At 51.0% G+C, this 17,168-nt stretch overlaps 1 protein-coding gene across 4 annotated transcripts; it reads right to left on the bottom strand.

The window, feature by feature from the left end:
- Positions 1-7,888: 7,888 nt before the first annotated feature.
- On the bottom strand, positions 7,889-17,168 carry MANBAL (mannosidase beta like). 4 transcript variants are annotated; one of them, XM_027693804.1, is made up of 4 exons: positions 16,623-16,668; positions 14,786-14,834; positions 12,872-13,066; positions 7,889-10,328 (listed from the first exon to the last, which is right to left on the bottom strand). In XM_027693804.1, the coding sequence occupies exons 3-4, from the start codon at positions 13,019-13,021 to the stop codon at positions 10,221-10,223; spliced, it is 258 nt and encodes an 85-aa protein (XP_027549605.1). In that variant the 5' UTR covers positions 13,022-13,066; positions 14,786-14,834; positions 16,623-16,668; the 3' UTR covers positions 7,889-10,220. The 4 variants fall into 4 exon arrangements, with proteins under 4 accessions (XP_027549605.1, XP_027549604.1, XP_027549606.1 ...); XM_027693803.1 differs by lacking the exon at positions 16,623-16,668 and adding an exon at positions 16,026-16,164; XM_027693805.1 differs by lacking the exons at positions 14,786-14,834; positions 16,623-16,668 and adding an exon at positions 17,094-17,168.

Raw genomic sequence — 17,168 nt, forward strand, 5'->3', positions numbered from 1 at the left:
AAAAAAAAAAAAAAAAAAAGAGTAATATGGCAGCAAACCGGAAACGGTGGATGGGGGAAAAAGGCAGCAGCCCCTCCCCTCCCCTCCGTGTTTTTTTTTTTTTTTTTTTTTTAAGGGAGAAGGCTCCGGGCAGCCGGGCTCCGCGGGGCGCGCACGGGCCAAGGGGCCGCCCCCGCCGCCGGCTCTGCCGGCGCGTCCCGGCCCGCGGCGGGGGAACCGCCTGGTCGCGCCGGGGACACGCGTGGGAGCGGCGGCCGCGGTCCCCTGGGCGCCTCACCTCGCGGGTGAGGGGCTGGGGGGGCTCCCAGCCCAGCCCAGCACTGCTCGCCCCGCCGGGCTGTCTCCGTGTGTTACCTGGAAGCCGGAGCTGGTAGCAGAAAAGTGGTTTTCGGGAGGCTGAAACCCGGCTGGGTTGGGGTTCGCTTTATTAAACAGTTCTAACACACGGCGAGTAGCAGGGGAAATGTTGTTTTGTGAGTTTCTGTACCTCCGCATCCCCAGGAGGGACACCTCGCCTTTCCCAGGGGGGCTGCAACCCACGTTCCCCCTTCTCTGAAGTCAGAAGGAGGCAAAACTTCAGCGTTGAGGAAAAGCAGACAAAGATAAACCACGTCCTGGGCCTCCCTGGGAACTTGGGGAACTGTGGGGCTCTTTGGACGCAGCGTGGGCACACAGTGCTGTGTGGGTATCTGCCCCGGTTTTGGGTTAACACGCCTCCCCCGGTCTCCCCTGCAGCCCGTGCCGCCCTCCAAATCAAGGCAGCGTGGAGCTGTGGGTGTTCCCGGGGCGCCCGGTCCCGGCTGGCAGCATCACCCTGTGCGGGGCTGGGAGAGGTGCCTGTCCCCTGAGTGCTGCTTGGGCAGGTGGGCTCACGGGGACACTTCCTGCCGTCTGTCCCCTCGTTCCTCAGCATCCTCCCCTTCCAGCCCAAGGAGGAGGTGGGAAATGCCCGGCTTTCCGCAGGCAGGGAGCAGTGCCGGGGTGCACACGTGGGCTCGGGGCTCAGCCGGGTGTCCCGACGCCTGCACCCAGCCCGTCAGGGCTGCCCGACCAGCTCGGCGGCGCTGGCAGCCCTCCCACCTCCCCCACCGGCGATCCACCAAGGAGTTCCCTGTCACGTTATCCTCCAGGAAGAAATGGGGTGAAGAAGCCCGCTCCTTAAACCCCCATTTGGTTGGTTTATGTGGCACGCTCGGCTGCTGGCCAGCTCCAGTGACCCGGGGGCTGCATTTCCACAGCCAGCACCCTCCTCTGCCATCCCTGCCCACCCCTCCGACCAACCTTGCAGCCACTCCGCGGAGTTTTCCGAAACCCCCGTTACTCTGAGCAAGATCTGACACTTCAGAAACAATTTGGGAAGTTAACAAGCTTTAGAGAACCGTGTGGTGGAGTTTTTCTTTCTGTTTCCCACTCCCCCCCACCCCCACCCGCCTCTTCCTTTTGAGTTATTAAAAAAATATTTCCCATGACACTGGCGAAGGCCAGCGAATCCATGAGTCACCAGGAACAGGGAGTCATGCACGCGCCGATCCATCACCCGTGGCCAGCACATCGCGAGGGGCCCTTCCCTGGGAGGAGCCGCCGCCGATAAGGTCCCTACAGCCGGGCAGGGCCGACGCTTTCCCCCTCGGCTCCCTCCCAGGGCCAGGCAAGGGCGACCCGGTTCCCCGCACACCCCTGGGATGTGTGGCCGGGGAGGGGCCAGCCCCGCTTGCTCCTTGCCGGAACATCCAACCGCAGCCCAGTTTGTACCGAGGCTTTTTTAGGGGTGTTAATTCTCAGCCCACCCCCTCTTATCCGTGTGGTGTGGGGATGTGTAGGGAGGGATTCCTCAACCTCATGTCCGATGTGGGATGGAGGAACGAACCAGGGGGTGCGGAGCAGTCCCAGGTGCTGCTCTGCTCACCCACACGGACACAGCACAGGAAAAGAGGGGGTATGCCGACGCCTGGGGAACCCCACACCTTCTCCCTGCTGTGCTGCACAGTGACACAGGGACACTCCCCTTCTCTCCCTATCCCAGGATGCCCGGAGCACTGCCAGCGGGGAGAGCACTCCAGGGGAGCAGGGACCTGGCCCCAGCCCCGGGGTGAGCTGGTGAGGATGACTCAGCCTCTACTGGATCCAGACCCAAATCTAAGATGCAATTATGACTTATAAATATTTGTATTTTGTTTTTCTCTTTTGCAATCAACTCCTTTTCTCCAGGCTCTCCTGCAGTTGGAGTTTCCATCTCCGGCCGTGCTGGCCCCTGGCTGGAAGGGAAACACCCCTGGCATCTTCCAACATGCCAGACCAAGTCCACGACAGAATCCCTTCTTCTTCTAAGAAGATGCCAATGTGCAAATCTAAAATTACAAACAGACACTCTCTAAACCCAGACTCTTATCTTTTGGGCTCGGATTCAGGAATGTGCCCTCACAGGACTGACATTAAACATGCAGTGCTGGTGATAATGCAATTTAGGACCATTTAAGCAACTCAGCACACCTCAACCCACCCCTGGCTCAGCCATGAGGTCCTGAGCCTGATGGACACCCCCCAGCCTGCCTCACTCCAAGTGTTTGTCTTTAAACAGTCTAATGCACAATTACTGTTTTTGAAACCCAACCAGCGATTTCAGTCTCTTGTTCGAAACTTATTTTCTTGATATGATTCTTCACTTTTAAATAGCACCAATAAAACCTGCCCTGGGGAGAGGAAGCTGAAAACCAGGTACTTTCAACTTGGAAAAAAGTAGCACTGAGTATTTCCGGTGCCTTGGTTATTACAGGACGTTTTGAAATGATATTTTAACAAGAAGTGAAGACATGCTCAGGTATTTCTGTGTTTTCTTGCTGACCTTTACGCAAGTTTCATCAGGAACAAGAAGAATGAGAGTTACTGTGGGCAGACTCTGTCACGCTCATGAGTAAGTATGTACACGGCTCCTTCCCCCTCCAGGTGTGCAGATCTAACTGCTCCATGGGGCTCCTGAAATCCTCCTGCAAGGTAAGAGGCTGCTTGTTTGGTCCAGTATTTGATCTGAGCCCCGACCTCTCCAAAGTAACTGTGGATTTACAACAAAACATCTATTCATCTCCAGCCAGATTTATTTTTAAGCATCCCCTTGGCACGCGTGAATAAGTTTTGTCTGTTGGATTCTGTTCCTGAGGCTGCACTTTGTTCACTGCAAATTCCAAATATAGCTGCAGGAATTATTACTATTAGTAATATAATGGTTGTGTTTGAGATGCTGGACAGACAGAGAGGCAACCACGGCTCTTGCCCTGAGATTTTACGATCGTTGAGCTTTACAGCCCTGTAAATAGTGAGTGTGTGATGGGAGATGATCAGCACCACCAGCCCCATTAGGGAAGCTGCAGTTACAAGCTCAGGAGCTGATTCACTAAGGGGGATTGACCATAATAACCCCTGTAGTACGAGCCATTGGGCAATATTTCATGGTAGGAATGTTAATTCTGGCCATTCTCTCCCACACTGAGCATCAGAGCTACAGGAGCTGAGCAGTGATGGCCAGTGTATCACCGGCTGTAGGATAAAAAGGGGTGTCTGAGAAGTAAGCAGGAGGACTCAGGACCTCAGTGTCCCTCGGTGTGGTGACAATCTGCACAAGGTGCAAAAGGGGCCCTTAAACCCAGCCAGGAAGTGTCACTGCAGAATTTCCCGGGGGAAAGGACTGTGGGGAAACCACTGACTCGGTGACATGCAAATATTTAATAAGGAGGCACAGAGTTCAACAGCTGTGGGCTGAAATTATCTGCATGTTCAATAAAGGCAGAACATTCCTGTCAGGTTTCTGACTGATAAAATATGTGTCTATACAATCTGAATTAGGTATCTTGGAATAGCTCATCTGGGCAAAAATCTGACACTTTCTGTTTCTTGCCTCAGCAGAAAAGCCACACACATGATGTTAGCATCTCCCAGCATGGAAATTCTGCTTTTTGGACAGCCTTAGTATGAAAATAGCAGTTCAGAAAAGCCCGTGGAAACTCATCCAGATGAGATTTATAGCCCTGGTTCCAACTTGATTTGGTAGCAGAGCAGTGGAGGGGTGGCTGGCTAGTGCAGAGCTCTGGTAGCCACGTCCAGGCGACCCTGCCCCGGGGCTGTGACGTTCCCTCCCTGCCAGCACCCGCTGCTCCCTGGCTCGCCCGTAGCCTGAGCAAGCGGAGCTGGAGCAGACACGAGGGTGTTTCCCCTTAATCATCCAGTCTTGGTCCTTTGAGCAAGGGATGGGCTGAGGAGGCCAAAGTCTGAAAACCCCGTGACGCTGGGATCCGTCCTCAGCTTAAAGCGAGTTGAATGGGGGGAGACAGGGATTGGAAATGTTTGCAGCTTCTCCCCTTCTCTCAAAAACTGCTCCTCCTGGGATTCCCTTCACCACAGAGGCCTGACACTGGGGGACATCTGCTTCAGCCACCAAAGGAGCCACTGCAGCATCACAAGTAGCTTCTCCATGGGTACCACAGCCATGAGGACCCTCTCAAACCCCCGAAGCTGCGGTCCAGCCCTTCGGCTACAGCGTGGGTACTGCGGCACACGGCGACAGGCAGGAGCTGCCCTTGGAGAGCCGGAGGGATGTGACCCACAAGCCCCATGCCAACACCACAGTTTCTGTCTGTGCTGCCAGGGTGGAGGCACAAAAAACAGCAGGAAGTGTCGGGAGATGGTTCCCAGAGTGGTGGGAGCAGCTTTGCCTGTGAGAGCTCGCTGGTGCCTGTCGTACTCCGGACTTTGGCTCTTGACAAGGTGAATTTGTAAGCTTGGGATGGCTTTTGCAGAAGCAGCAGCCAAAGGGAAGGCTGCAGGAACAAGCCTTGGAGCCCGGGACACCTGGGTTGTAGCTCGGGCAAGATATGAGATGTCTCAGGTCAGTGCTGATGCCTTCCATGGCCCCAGTCCATGAACTGGGACTGGCAGAACTTGATGCTTACGGAGGTGCAGCTCAGAGGCTGAGACAGCCTCTGGCAAGGAACGCAGATATGTCCAGAGTGCAGGTTCCACAAAAAAGGAATGCTGTGTAAGTAGGACTTCCAGTAGAGCACAGTGCTAGGGACAGAGCTCCTTGCCTGGAGCTGGAGACAGGAAGAAGTGAGAGCCCTTCAACCCCTCCACCCACAGCATCGCCCATTTGGGAGCCGAGCTCTTCACATGCACCAAGTGACATCAGCCAGGCAACAGATGTTTTTAAAAAACAGAGCAATGTGGCCCAAAGCAGGTTTACCTTGTACCCACCAGCCAGAAAGGCTGGACTGAAGCCTTGGAGGAACCCGTGTCAGCCCCTCTGCTCCAACCACCCGCTCCACGTCACTGTGATCCTCGGCAGGACCGCGGTGTCCCAGGGCATGGCTGCTCACGCCTCCTCCAAGCAGGGTGCAAGGGGCATCAAAGCCACACTGGGGCTTCCGGGCACTAAATGAAACCAGGGAAGCTGGGAGGAGGGAAGTGAGCATTGCCAGAGGTTTGGGATTGCACAAGACAAATGTGTGCGTGCTGGCGAGGAGCAGGATGTGAGCGGTGGTGTGGAGCACACACAGCACCACAACACTCACCCATCACGAGCTCGGGAGCGTGGTCCTGATGGGTTTGGCTCCTTGTGGCTCAGGGGCAGGCAGATGTGCATGGCACAGCTTCCTGGCAGGGAACTGTCCTGCCCCAGCAGTTACATCTGCTGGCTGAAAGGTTACAAGGGGACACCTTTCTCCATCCTGGATGCTCCTCCACTTGTTCCTTCTTTCTATCAGTCCAGGTAATAGCAGGTTATACCCACTGTCACTGGCAGGTAAAATCTGGCTACAAGGACAGAATAACTGCAGTGGACATGAGTCTACAGGGTGGAAGAACATGAGGGGTCATGAGAGTGACTTACGGTGACAGAAAAGTCAAATTGGGAAGAATCAACACGAAACGGGAAAATCAGCTGAATTTCAAGGGAGAAGCAGGAAGCCAAGTTCATTGCCCCACAGTTGCCAGCCCCAAGCAAGAGACATTTTGAGCAACTACTGCACACTGGCCCAGGCACTAAAAGCCAGAAAACACCCCCAACAAACCACTGCTCAAAAGCCACAAACTACCAGAGAAGAGCTGGACCTTGGACCTGCAGCGAGCACCAGCTGGAGAAGGAATGCAAACACTGATTACAGCCCATGTCTGCAGCCAGAGAGAAAGGGAATGCTCCCCAAACAAATCATCCCTTCTGGTTGCATGAGGAAGAGGAGGGTCAGATCCCTTCCCAGTGTCAAAGCCAGCAATCAAGTTAATCATCGAACATGCAACCGTGCTCAGTACTCCAGCACTCTCCATTCATCATCCCATTTTCTCACTGCAGTCAATCTCTCATGCCTCATGAGATTAATAAACAAACAACTAAATCAATACAGTCATCTCAATCCCTGCAGGCCACAGGCTCTGAACAACATAACTTCTGCCTGAAAGAAGTATCAGTGTGGAAGAGATGCTCCCAAGAGAATTCCAGCACCCCAGCTCTCAGCTGTCCAAAAATGAACACACGCACACTGGGGAATGGTGCAGCAGTGCCCTGGGAAACAGAGATATTGAGCAGGTCCTCCCCTCCTACGGTTTTCTTATCATCTCCTCAACCATCATCAGATCGCTCGACTCTCCCTAAATCCAGGCACTGAAGGAGTATTTTCATTCTTCATGACAGGCTGGGAAATAATCTGAGCCTATTGACTCGACAAGGGGGCTGCTCTGCAAACATCAATCCCCTGATGGGGCTGATGGCCTCGGGGTCCTCAGTCTTGCGGGCAGGGAACCTCACCAGAATCTCTCTGGAGCAGAGAGAAGCATGTGTATGAGAATGAAAGTAAATTAGGTCTGAACAAGATTAACAGGGATTTAATTGAACTATGTGAACTGGAACTCCAGTCACGAGCTGCTTATTAGCCCGTCTCAAGGGATTGTGCTGCTGGCACTGGAGGAGCACAAGGATGCATTGTGAGCACGGGATGGCCCTCGAGGGGAGCACGGCCAGAGAGGCTGAGCTGCCCCACCGTGACCAAAAACAAAGCAAGGAACTCTCAACTCCCAGCCACGTTCCTTCAGAGCTGAGGCTTGGCCTGCTGAGGGACAGGAACTCCGTGACACACACTGGCAGGGGAAGGCCAGCTCCTGGCTCTGGGTGGCAGAGCAAGGTGTGGCTCTCTGCTCGCAGGTATCTGGAGACAGACCTTTGAAAACCTCCCCTTCAATAACATTGACTTAATGAGGTCTTCAGCTCCCTTTGGGATGTTAATTACAAAACAGCCCGGAGAAAAGTGCTTGGGAATTAAAGGAGTCACCACACTAGTCCTTCTCTCTGTTTTGGTTTTCTGGTGAGAGAACCAACAGACGTTCACCAGAGCTTGGCCAACACACCAGTCTCGCTGCAGCCAAGAGCCACCAGACAGCTCCACGCTCCAGCCATGGAAACCTGAGCTCCAGCCACACACCGATGGGCTCCCGAAAATCCCTATTAACAGCCTACTGAATCCCCACCTAATCCCCTGCTTGCACTATTAACAAATGATGCCTTTATTATGGCTACCTTCATGGGGGCTCCCGGAGCCAAAATCTCTCATGAGAGGCAAACTGATGCAGTCCCTGCACCGTTTCCTCCTCCCTGCCAAGAAGATGGAGCTGTACTGGGAGATAGTTTGCTACTTCCAAGTCAAACACAGATACAGATGCACACATGCCTGACAGTATTAACTAACCAATTTCTCACAGATTAAAGGATCTGAAAGGATTTCCCTTAATGGATCATTTTAATGAATAGGTTATTTATGTCCCTGTGTTCCTATAGTCTGGGACTTCTGGAAGCTTTCACAGTGAAATGTGAGGGAAGCACAACTTCAAAAACAGATTTCTTTTTAAACAGAGATTCTGATTACATTTATTACACATTTCAAGAGAAACTAAGATACATGGGATATTGGTAATCTCTACATACTCTAAGTTCAGTAAACAAGCACATTCAAATAGGTATAAAGCTGTTAGGAACAGATTGGGGATTTTATCTTAATCCCTCTTCCCTCCAACAAAACCAAACCCCAACATCCATGATTTCTACTGAGCAATGAGTGTGCCAGCCTGCAAATAGCTGCATGTAGACATTGATGTAGTAGCTGCTATTTCAGGTAACAGCCACACAGTCCCCACTGCTAACTGGTCCTGAGCTGTGGAAGTGCTTCAGTATTTTGGATAAGGTGTGTGCTGCTCTTTCAATGACTCCATTAAAGCATTAACCCTCTGCTTTAGGTAACCTGCAGAAAGCTGGAGTTTAGATAAAACCATCCTCATATATTAAAATGGAAGGAGGGATCTGCAGTACGTACCCAGGGCAGTAGCAATGATTTTCTTCCTCCTGCAGATGAGAGACAGAGCACAGGTCTGTCATGGAAACTCACAGCAAACATTGCTCTTTGTTATTTGCGTGGGAAATTTTTGTAACAATTCTTTGTACTGAGAACTCAAAGCAACTTTAGAGTGCTTGTGTCTCCTATGCTTTGTTCTGTCCACTCGGTGTTGCCTTCATGTAGCTCAAGAAAAAAAATGCAGAATTTAAAGCAGAACTCTGAGCTGGATTTTAAGCAGTGCAACTTGGTGTCAGCATTCTGGTCAAGAGCCTGGAGCAGGGAAGCAGTGAGAGGTCAGAATCACACTGGTACTGGGATCTATCTGTCTCCCCCACCAAAAGCAAGAGGGAGCAGAGAATGTGGCTGTTCTCAACACTGATGATTTCTGTAGGTGGGTTGTTCAGCTCCTGTTCAAGAACACACATCTGGGCTCACAGGGCATTTGTGGCTCGAGGACGGGAGTCTGGGTATGCAAAAAGGATTGCAGACTTGCAGCCCTGCCAGAGAGAACCCTTCCTTCAAAGCCGCTCTGAACCCTGGGTGCGCCTCAGAGAGCAGGTTCTCCTCCCATTGACTCATTCCTGATCAAACAAACCAAGATGTGAGCTGGCATCAGGAAGCTCGAGCTGCCCCACAGAGACTCCGTGGCTACGTCACCCCCTATCTCCTTCCACTCCTTCCAGTCCTGTCTCGCCGTATTCAAATCTCAGACCAGATTGTCCCTGGGCCTGGAGAGGCAGAGCCCAAAGGAACAGAGTGTCTGTGTCTCTTGCCATACAGCCATGCTACACAGCCAGCCTGCCACCCCTTGGATCTTAAAATACCACACCTCCCCAGGGTGAGAACGTATCTACCCTCAGGAAGAATTCAGCCAGAGGAGATGGAGCAGAGTGGAGCAGGGAAGGCTGGGAGGGAGTTTGCAAATGCAAAGAACCTCAGCTGTGTTGAAACAGGGCCCACGGTCAGGGCTCAGCCAGCTGGCAGGAGGGCTTATCCACAGCACAGCGAGGCAGTGCAGGCTGATGCACCACCAGTGCAGCATTCCCAGACTCCCACCACAGCAGCCCTTCTCCAAAATGCAGTACCTGGTCTTCCCAAGTTCCCAAGAACAACCCCACTAGCACAGGCATTAAATTCTGCACCTTCCAGAATCAGATTGTTCCCCGATCCTTGTAGTCCTCACAATCCCCACCACAGCCTCAATTCCCTGCAATGTACCTGCTTTCAAAGGTGGGAATAGAAAGGAAGAGTGCATGGGTGGGGAGTAAGACAGAGGTAGCGACGCTGGGGAAATGAAACCTTTCATCTCCAGTAGTCTGGAATCCAGTGAGTTATTACCTGAAGAATTAAAGAATATGACAAAGACATTATGATTAAGCCATAAAATGCAGCTATGTATTTCAGACTAGATGACAACAGAGATGAATACAAAACTGTGTAGTGTGGTATCCTTGATCCATTTGATCCCTCTGGCTTCAAAAAACACAATACAAACTGGTATCCAAAGCAGCAAACCCATGCTACACCTTCCACAGGGACTTTGTTACAAATCCCAGCCAGCATCAAGGGGTTTCTCTACCCATGAGAACTGACAGAAGTCACTTTAATGGTGACTGACACATTAATCATGTCAAATGAAGTACTGGATATGTGAAGTTCTCTTTGCTTGCAAGAAATCTATGGCAGAATCCCTCCCCTTCCATTCTTGTAAGTTCCTTCTCCCTTGTCCCTGAAAGGTAAAACATGGCAATGCCAGAAAACCATTTAACAGAGTTAGTTAGTTGCCTTTGATGTTGTCTCTGAGGAAGCATGATTACAAGTGATTATTTGGTCTTTTGAGGCTCATCAGTCATGCCTTTATCGTTTCTTTTTGGTTTCCTTCTTGGGTTTCTTGCTTATCTGTGGAGCAGTTGCCTTTGGCTTCTTCACTGTCTCTGAATTCTTAGGCTCAAAACTGTCCGAGTCCTACAAGAATCAATTAAGAAACAGTCAGTAACTTTTTTTTTACCTTTGCTGACAGCTTGCTTTGGGGATTTGAGTATCAGTCAGAGGAAACAAGTGCTGGGTATCTCTGTTGGAACACATTGATATCAAACTGAGGCCACGTTTAATGAGCCTCGAGCAGCACCATCTCTGCTCGTTCTGCATGTGCTTTTTGATGAGTGTGAGTTTATGCACAGAAAAAGCTGGTTACCAGAGATGCCGTTAAAAGCTTAAGTGTCTAAAACAGGCTTTGGAGAAGAAAAACAAACCCAACTTTGAAGGCAAGAAGAAAATCAACACTAAGTGAAAACTATTTGAATTAGGAAAAGATAATATATAATCATCAGGGTGCATGGAAACATTTAGCAGGTATTTCTGCCAAACATTAATCACTATCATGTGCAAGACAAAAAAATATTCCCTGAAACAGCAGTACGAATACAAAGTTCAGAGCCTTTAAACCAAGCCCAAAATCCAGGGAGGGAATTGCAGGCAAATCTTTCTTCACCTGGACTAACAAAATGCTTAGATATGTTGCTTGTTTCCTTCAGGGAAGATGAGAGATAATATTGCAGCCATGGGAAATAAAGTCTAGTTATCTTGTGAAAACACGAGGGAACAGCGCCAGTCTCCTCTGAGAAAGCACACACATGCAGATTGCCTCCTTTCATTAAATGCATTTGAGTATAAATATTGCTTTAGCATCTTGGTTTCTCTCAGCCTGAGTGTGCCAACTGGAAAAGGACACATGAAAAATGGCTGAGCAAGACGTGCTGGTTTCAAGCTTCCAAGCCAGTGCTGCAGATAATGGAGGGGGAGGCAGCATCTGACAGTATCCTTTTAATCAAAGAGCTTGGTTCAAACGTCTCTCAGGTTCCTGGGCTATTACAGTTCACATCTGTGTGGCTTTCCAAGGAAGGAGGCTTGGCTGGCTTTCCAAGGGCTGTGATGGGCGCACGGGGAGCTGGCAGGCTCGGAGAGATGGAGCAACACGCGGTTATTACTCAGGGATGCAGTGTGCTGCTGCCATAAACTGAACACTGCTGCCTTCTAATGTCCAAACCAGGGTAGACTTCAAAGTCTGAGGCCTCCAAGGCAGAGAAGCTCCTCAGTATCCTACCCACACTCAAGCATCATTCCCAGGACCTGGAGGGGTAGCCTGTGGTGTTTATGGCCTTGTGAACCAGTCATATGGGCAGCAGATCAGGAGCCCAGTACACACGTGGAGAAAATGAAAAGTAGAATATGCAAACATCAAGGCATGCTTGCAAAAGTGAGCAGTAAAAGCTTTCTTGAGCTTTACTGTTTTCACTGGGGGTTTCCCATTCCAAACCAAAGCTCTCGCTCTTTTCAGCTTTCAAAAATGGGGTTAATTGGTGTTTCTCAAACATTTATTGGGGAAACCAGAGACTCTGACAGACAGACACTGGTGGCTGCAGGGTAACAGTGCAAAGGTTGGACTCAATAATTTTGGAGGTCTTTTCCAACCTTAATGATTCTAAGACTTGCAATGCCACTGCATTGTGTGTAGCAACCACCACTTCATCTCCCTGCCAGGAGCTGCAGCTCCTGCAGCAGGAGGAGCAGGAGGGAGCATGACCCATGCCAGGACAGTGTCACATCACACCTGCAGCCAAAGGTGAAGAAGTTGGGTCATGAACCACATCCTTCACACTGTACCTCACCCTCGGGCATTCCCTTGCCCAGACAGGCTGTAAATTTCCACGCTTCCTCTGCACAGGAGGGAGCAAATGTGGCAATAAAGATAAGCTGAAAACACAACTCCCCATGCTGAGTTGTTACTGAAAATGCATCATATGCCTTTAGACAAAATCTGTACCAAAGCAACAAACTTGCAGCCTGACCAGCACTAAAACACCTGTGCCCAGCACTCAGCATTGCCGAGCACACAGAGGTCTTTCATCAGAAAAGCAGGACGCAGGACAACCCTCAGTCCAGAGGAACCAGAGTCCTGCAGCTCACCTCAACCTTTCCCTTCCACCTCCTGCTGTGCCAGCTGCATCAAAGGACCCTCCAGCACTGCACAGGGTGTCAGGACTGAAAACTGCCCTCCTCACACCAGGATATACTACAAATTTCACCTGCATCTTGTTTCCAAAAATCACGCACAAACTAGTGCCCAGAGCCACTTCCTGAAAATTGGCTGGCAATTAATGAGGCAAATCAATAGCAGGATGACAATATGGGGTTGGGACAAAGCCTTCTCATGCAGCCAGGAACAGCACGTACACTTAACACCTTGCCAGTGCTTCAGGTTGTTTTTTCCAGTGGTATTCAGAGAGACCCTGGCTCAGGTCTCTGTTCCTGGCTTTCCTATCTGGTGGTAAATCAAAAGACAAAAGCTGGAGGTGGGAAAGCTTGAGGGAAGGAAAGAGAGTGAACAATGAAACTGTCACCAATCCCAGGGGCAGACTGCTGTGCCTCCATTAGCTACTCGACATTCCCTCCCATCCTGTTTTCTCTGACTCTGCCCATCTATATCAATATTAAAGAGCACTGCTTACTGTCTTGTGGGACTTGGACACCGGCAGGATTATGGCCAGCACACAGATCAGCTGGAAAATGGCTCCAAAGAAGAGTCCGTAGCGAAGCACGTTCTCCATGAATGTGGGCTCAGGGATTTCAGGAGGGGAGAAATCCAACTCTGCAGCCATTGTGAGTGCACCCTTCTCCTCTACTGCTCTCAAGAAGACTGGATACTGCAAAGAGGAAAAAACAGAGCAATTATTTGCATCAGGCTTTCTGCTACTCACTTTCCATTACCCCAAAATGACAGACTCCCCCATGCAGGTGTTTTGAAGATACTCTCGATCTACAGAAGCAATAGCAAAGGGGAAAATGAAAGCTGCATTTCATTTGGATGTTTGTCTTTTATCACCTGACTACTAAAACAGTCCTCAAATGCTGGTATTAGTCCATTTGCAGGTGAGGGGCCGACAAACAAAATATTAACAACATTTATTAAACAATAAGCTTAATAAGCAAAAACATACTTCTCCCTGAAGTCAATCATGCATGCAAGGTGATTATTAATAATTTTCACTTACACTGTCTGTGATCACAGCCTTGTTTTAGATGCTGTACAAACTCAACTACTTAAATAAACCACAGAAGTAGAGCTGATGAAGACAGAGGAATGAGTTATGTGTACAAATTTAAGTGTGGCTTTAGTGGCTGGTTACACAAAGCCCCACATACCTTGCAACAGTCACACAGGTAGTTTGTGGCAGAGTTAAATATTGATCTCCTGGGTCCCAAGTTTCCCAGCCTCAAGACCATCCCTTCTTTCTCCCTTTATCTTTTGCTAATGGAGTTGTCTATTCATTCTATGAATGACTAATGGCTTTCTACAAAGGGGAGAGCTCTCCTGCCAGAACTGCTGGAGTATGCCACAGGAAGTCCCCAAAGGGAAATCCAATTAGTCTGAGATGCCATCACACTCAGCTGTGATTACTGCCCTCCTCGGTTCTCCTGACCTGTATGATCCCAGTGTGCACTCGCTGAATCAGCAGTGCTTACTGATACCCTACAATTCTCTGTATCACTAAAGCTTGGCTGAGGGATATGCTGCACACAGGCTTCAGTTGAATCTGCCTCCTAGAAATTATGTCCTAAGCAGGCCCTGCATTACTCAGGCTGGGAGGAAGTTGCTACGATCTGCAGATGTGACACAGTCGAGAAAGAGACTCAATTTAAGAGTATAATCAGAGTAAAGTTACAGTTGATAAATGTGAGACTCAATCTAACAACTCAGTGCCATTGCATAAGAGGCAAATATCACTTGAGGACACACTAAAAGGAGTGGTACATAAATTACAAGAAATAATTGTTTTGGTTTAATTCATTTGAAGTACGGAATCAAGACAGGAAAACATTCCCAACTGCACAGACTGGCAGCCACTGGAATAGAAAGACTGTGGAATCCCTGCTCCTGGTGATTCAGAAGAACAGCTCAGATAAGCACTGGCCTGGGATGGGGTGTGGGTATGTATAATCCTGCATTTCAACCAGGAAATAAGAATAGGTGAACTCTCACGATCCCTTCCAGGTCTGTACTTCAGTGAAAGAAAATGTTTCAAATTCTGACTAAAGCTCAGTCAGCAAGGGCCGTGTGGGACCTGTACATGAAGGCAGAACACACGCTGCCCTCTCAGGCTCAGCCAGTCCCAACACAGACCCAAAGGCTGCACAAACACTTCCGTACATGTGGCTCATCCCCAGCTGCTTTTACCTTTTAAGACACTCCCTCCCCCAGTCTGCAAGGCAGCAGCTCCTAAGCAAGAAACAGAATCACTGGAAACTTCACCCCTGAGCTGCCTTTACCTCATCCTCATTTATCGGGATATCTTTTGTAAACATAACTCCTGCCCATCCCCGTCCTCAAACACAGCAGGAAGGGATGTTGCTTCATTCCTCACCTGGAGTTTTCTCAGGACAAACGCCTACTGATAATCCTGACTCACACACCTGGAACACCACACACAGAGATAAACCAGAAAAGGAAATCAATACAGTGAAAACAAAAATTCTCCATCCTCATCTTCCTCCTTTCCCCTTTCCTACCTCACCTCCCTTGAGGGAATTAGTAATTCTCTGACAAATCCCAGGTGACATGACCAGCATCAAGGGCTCTCATGCAGGCTGGTAGCAGCTGCCACCCCCATTTTAAGCAGTACCCCATGAAATACTCTCAAAGACCTGACCTCACCTTCCACCCAGTCACAGCAGAGCTGTGCAGGCACCCCACACTCGGACCATTCGTTCTCCTGCCATCAGTGGAGCTGAACTAACATTACCAAAACTCCTTCCTGTTTTAAAGAACTCCTGTGGTTCATGCAGTGCCCAAGGCTGCACATGCAGGGAGGCTGAACTCCCCCAAATGGGCAGGCCAGAGCTGACCTCTGGGTGCTGGGGCTCAGCACCAGGCACGTGCCTTCTGCACCCAACACAGAACCTGCACAGGGAGTTCCCTTGCCCAGAGCATCACCCCCTGACACTCTGCCTTGCACCTAAGCCAACAGGTGCCTAGATGACTGAGTCTTCCTCCCTGTTCCTGAGAAGCTCAGTTTTACTACCTCTTCCTTGGCTAACATCTCTTCTTCTCCACAGGTTATCAACTGCCTTTTTCCTCAGACCACCACGGCTGCACTTACTAATTCTTCTTAAATTGCATTTAAAGATCAATACTCCCATTTTAAACCCTGAGAGGAGGCTTTCCCCAACCCCCCCAGCTTATTTATTTGGTCTAACACCCACTGAGTAAGCTGGAGGAGTGGGAAAATATCTCCTCTCCCCACAAGCCTGCCCATCTCACAGGAACATAACATCAGAAATTGGTCACAAACAGTTGCAATTGCACTACAGGAATTTATATTGACTATATGTTTGAAAATATCCAGTCTTGCTCCTATTCCACTAGGGTTTTACAGCAAGCCAGCTGCCCCCACGCAGCAGGACTTGGTCCTGTAGCAAAGCCAGAGCTGGGCCACAGACCCAGGCAGGGGCTCCTCGGGGCTGCAGCTCCTGCTTTTGCCAGTGGCAGCACTGAAGGGGATGTGGCTGTTCCCCGTGGACCAGGATCAGGCCCTGTGATGAACATCCGTGTGTTTCCAGGATCAGGGCCGTGCAGCAGCCACCTGAGTACAGCCAGACACAAACCTTTCTTCTTGCTGTGACTCCCAGCTGGCACCTTCAAGACCTGCTGCTACACAAATAATTAGCGATGGCCAAAGCCATAGGAACAGCTCAAGTAATACATATTAGCTTTCTCTTGGGGTGGAAATAAAGAGCAACGTCCCTGCAGAACACGAAAGCTTCTGTCAGAGGGTGAGACAAAAAACGCTCAGGTTGGATATTTTTAAACGGCTTAGCAGGTGTTGGGATGGAGCCCGAGCAATTCCTACGGGGATCTGAGTGTGCTCCACACCGCTGACACCGCGGCCTAGGAGGATATCCCAGGACAACCAGGAGATCCCAGGATAAGCAGGATGTCCCAGCCTGTGGGATAACGGGCCGGGGGCTGTCCGGCCGTGCCCGGGGGCTGCGGGAGAAGCAGCTGTGCAGCCCCAGAGCGGGGACACCCCGCGCTGCTGCTCCTCCTCCTCCTTTTCCTCCTCCCCCCTGCCCAGGGACCAGCTCCCCGCGGGGCCGCCCGGGGTATCCCCCCGCCTGCCCGGGCCCGGGGCGATGCCGGGGCACCGCCGCCCCCTCCCCGCAGCGCCGGGACCCGCGGCCGCCCCTCCCGGCCCCGCTCACCGCCCGCTCCGCTCGCCCGGCCCGCACCGCCCCGGAACTGCTCCCGCCCGCTGGAAGTGCTTCCCGCCCCGTCCCTAGCGACCGTCCCTAGCAACCAACCCTAGCGACCGCCCTAGCAGCCGCCCCCGGGGCGGCCCGAGCGGGACCGGCCCCCGCGGGGTCCGAAGAGCCCTGAGCCCGCTCGGCCTCGCGAGCCCGTCCCGGCTCCTGGCGGGTCACAGGGCCAGCCCGGCTGGAAAAGCCCACTGGGATCGCTGAGTCCAACCCATGACCCAGCACCACCTTGTCAACCAGACCGTGGCACTGAGCGCCGCATCCAGTCTTTCCTAAAACACCTCCAGGGCCGGTGACTCCACCGCCTCCCTGGGCAGCCCATTCCAATTTGTGATCACCCTTCTGTGAAGAGATTCTTCCTAAGGTCCAACCCAAATCTCCCCTGGCGCCTTTACGCCTCAGGGTTAATGTACTCACCCCCTAAATCTGTGTGAGTGTTTTAATCCCGCCATCAATAACGTGGCCTTTCAGGCCTGGCAGGTTTCTCTTTAT

The sequence above is a fragment of the Neopelma chrysocephalum genome, unplaced genomic scaffold, assembly GCF_003984885.1.
Source record: "Neopelma chrysocephalum unplaced genomic scaffold, ASM398488v2 Primary Assembly neopelma1_94, whole genome shotgun sequence".
Classification (NCBI taxonomy): Eukaryota; Metazoa; Chordata; class Aves; order Passeriformes; family Pipridae; genus Neopelma; species Neopelma chrysocephalum.

What these genes read in the sequence shown, in the direction of transcription:
- MANBAL (XM_027693805.1), bottom strand. Translation starts at nt 13,021, where the DNA reads ATGGCTGCAGAGTTGGATTTCTCCCCTCCTGAAATCCCTGAGCCCACA. An exon ending in TGTCCAAGTCCCACAAGACA is followed by an intron (nt 10,329 to 12,871) that starts GTAAGCAGTGCT and finishes TGATTCTTGTAG; the next exon opens with GACTCGGACAGTTTTGAGCC.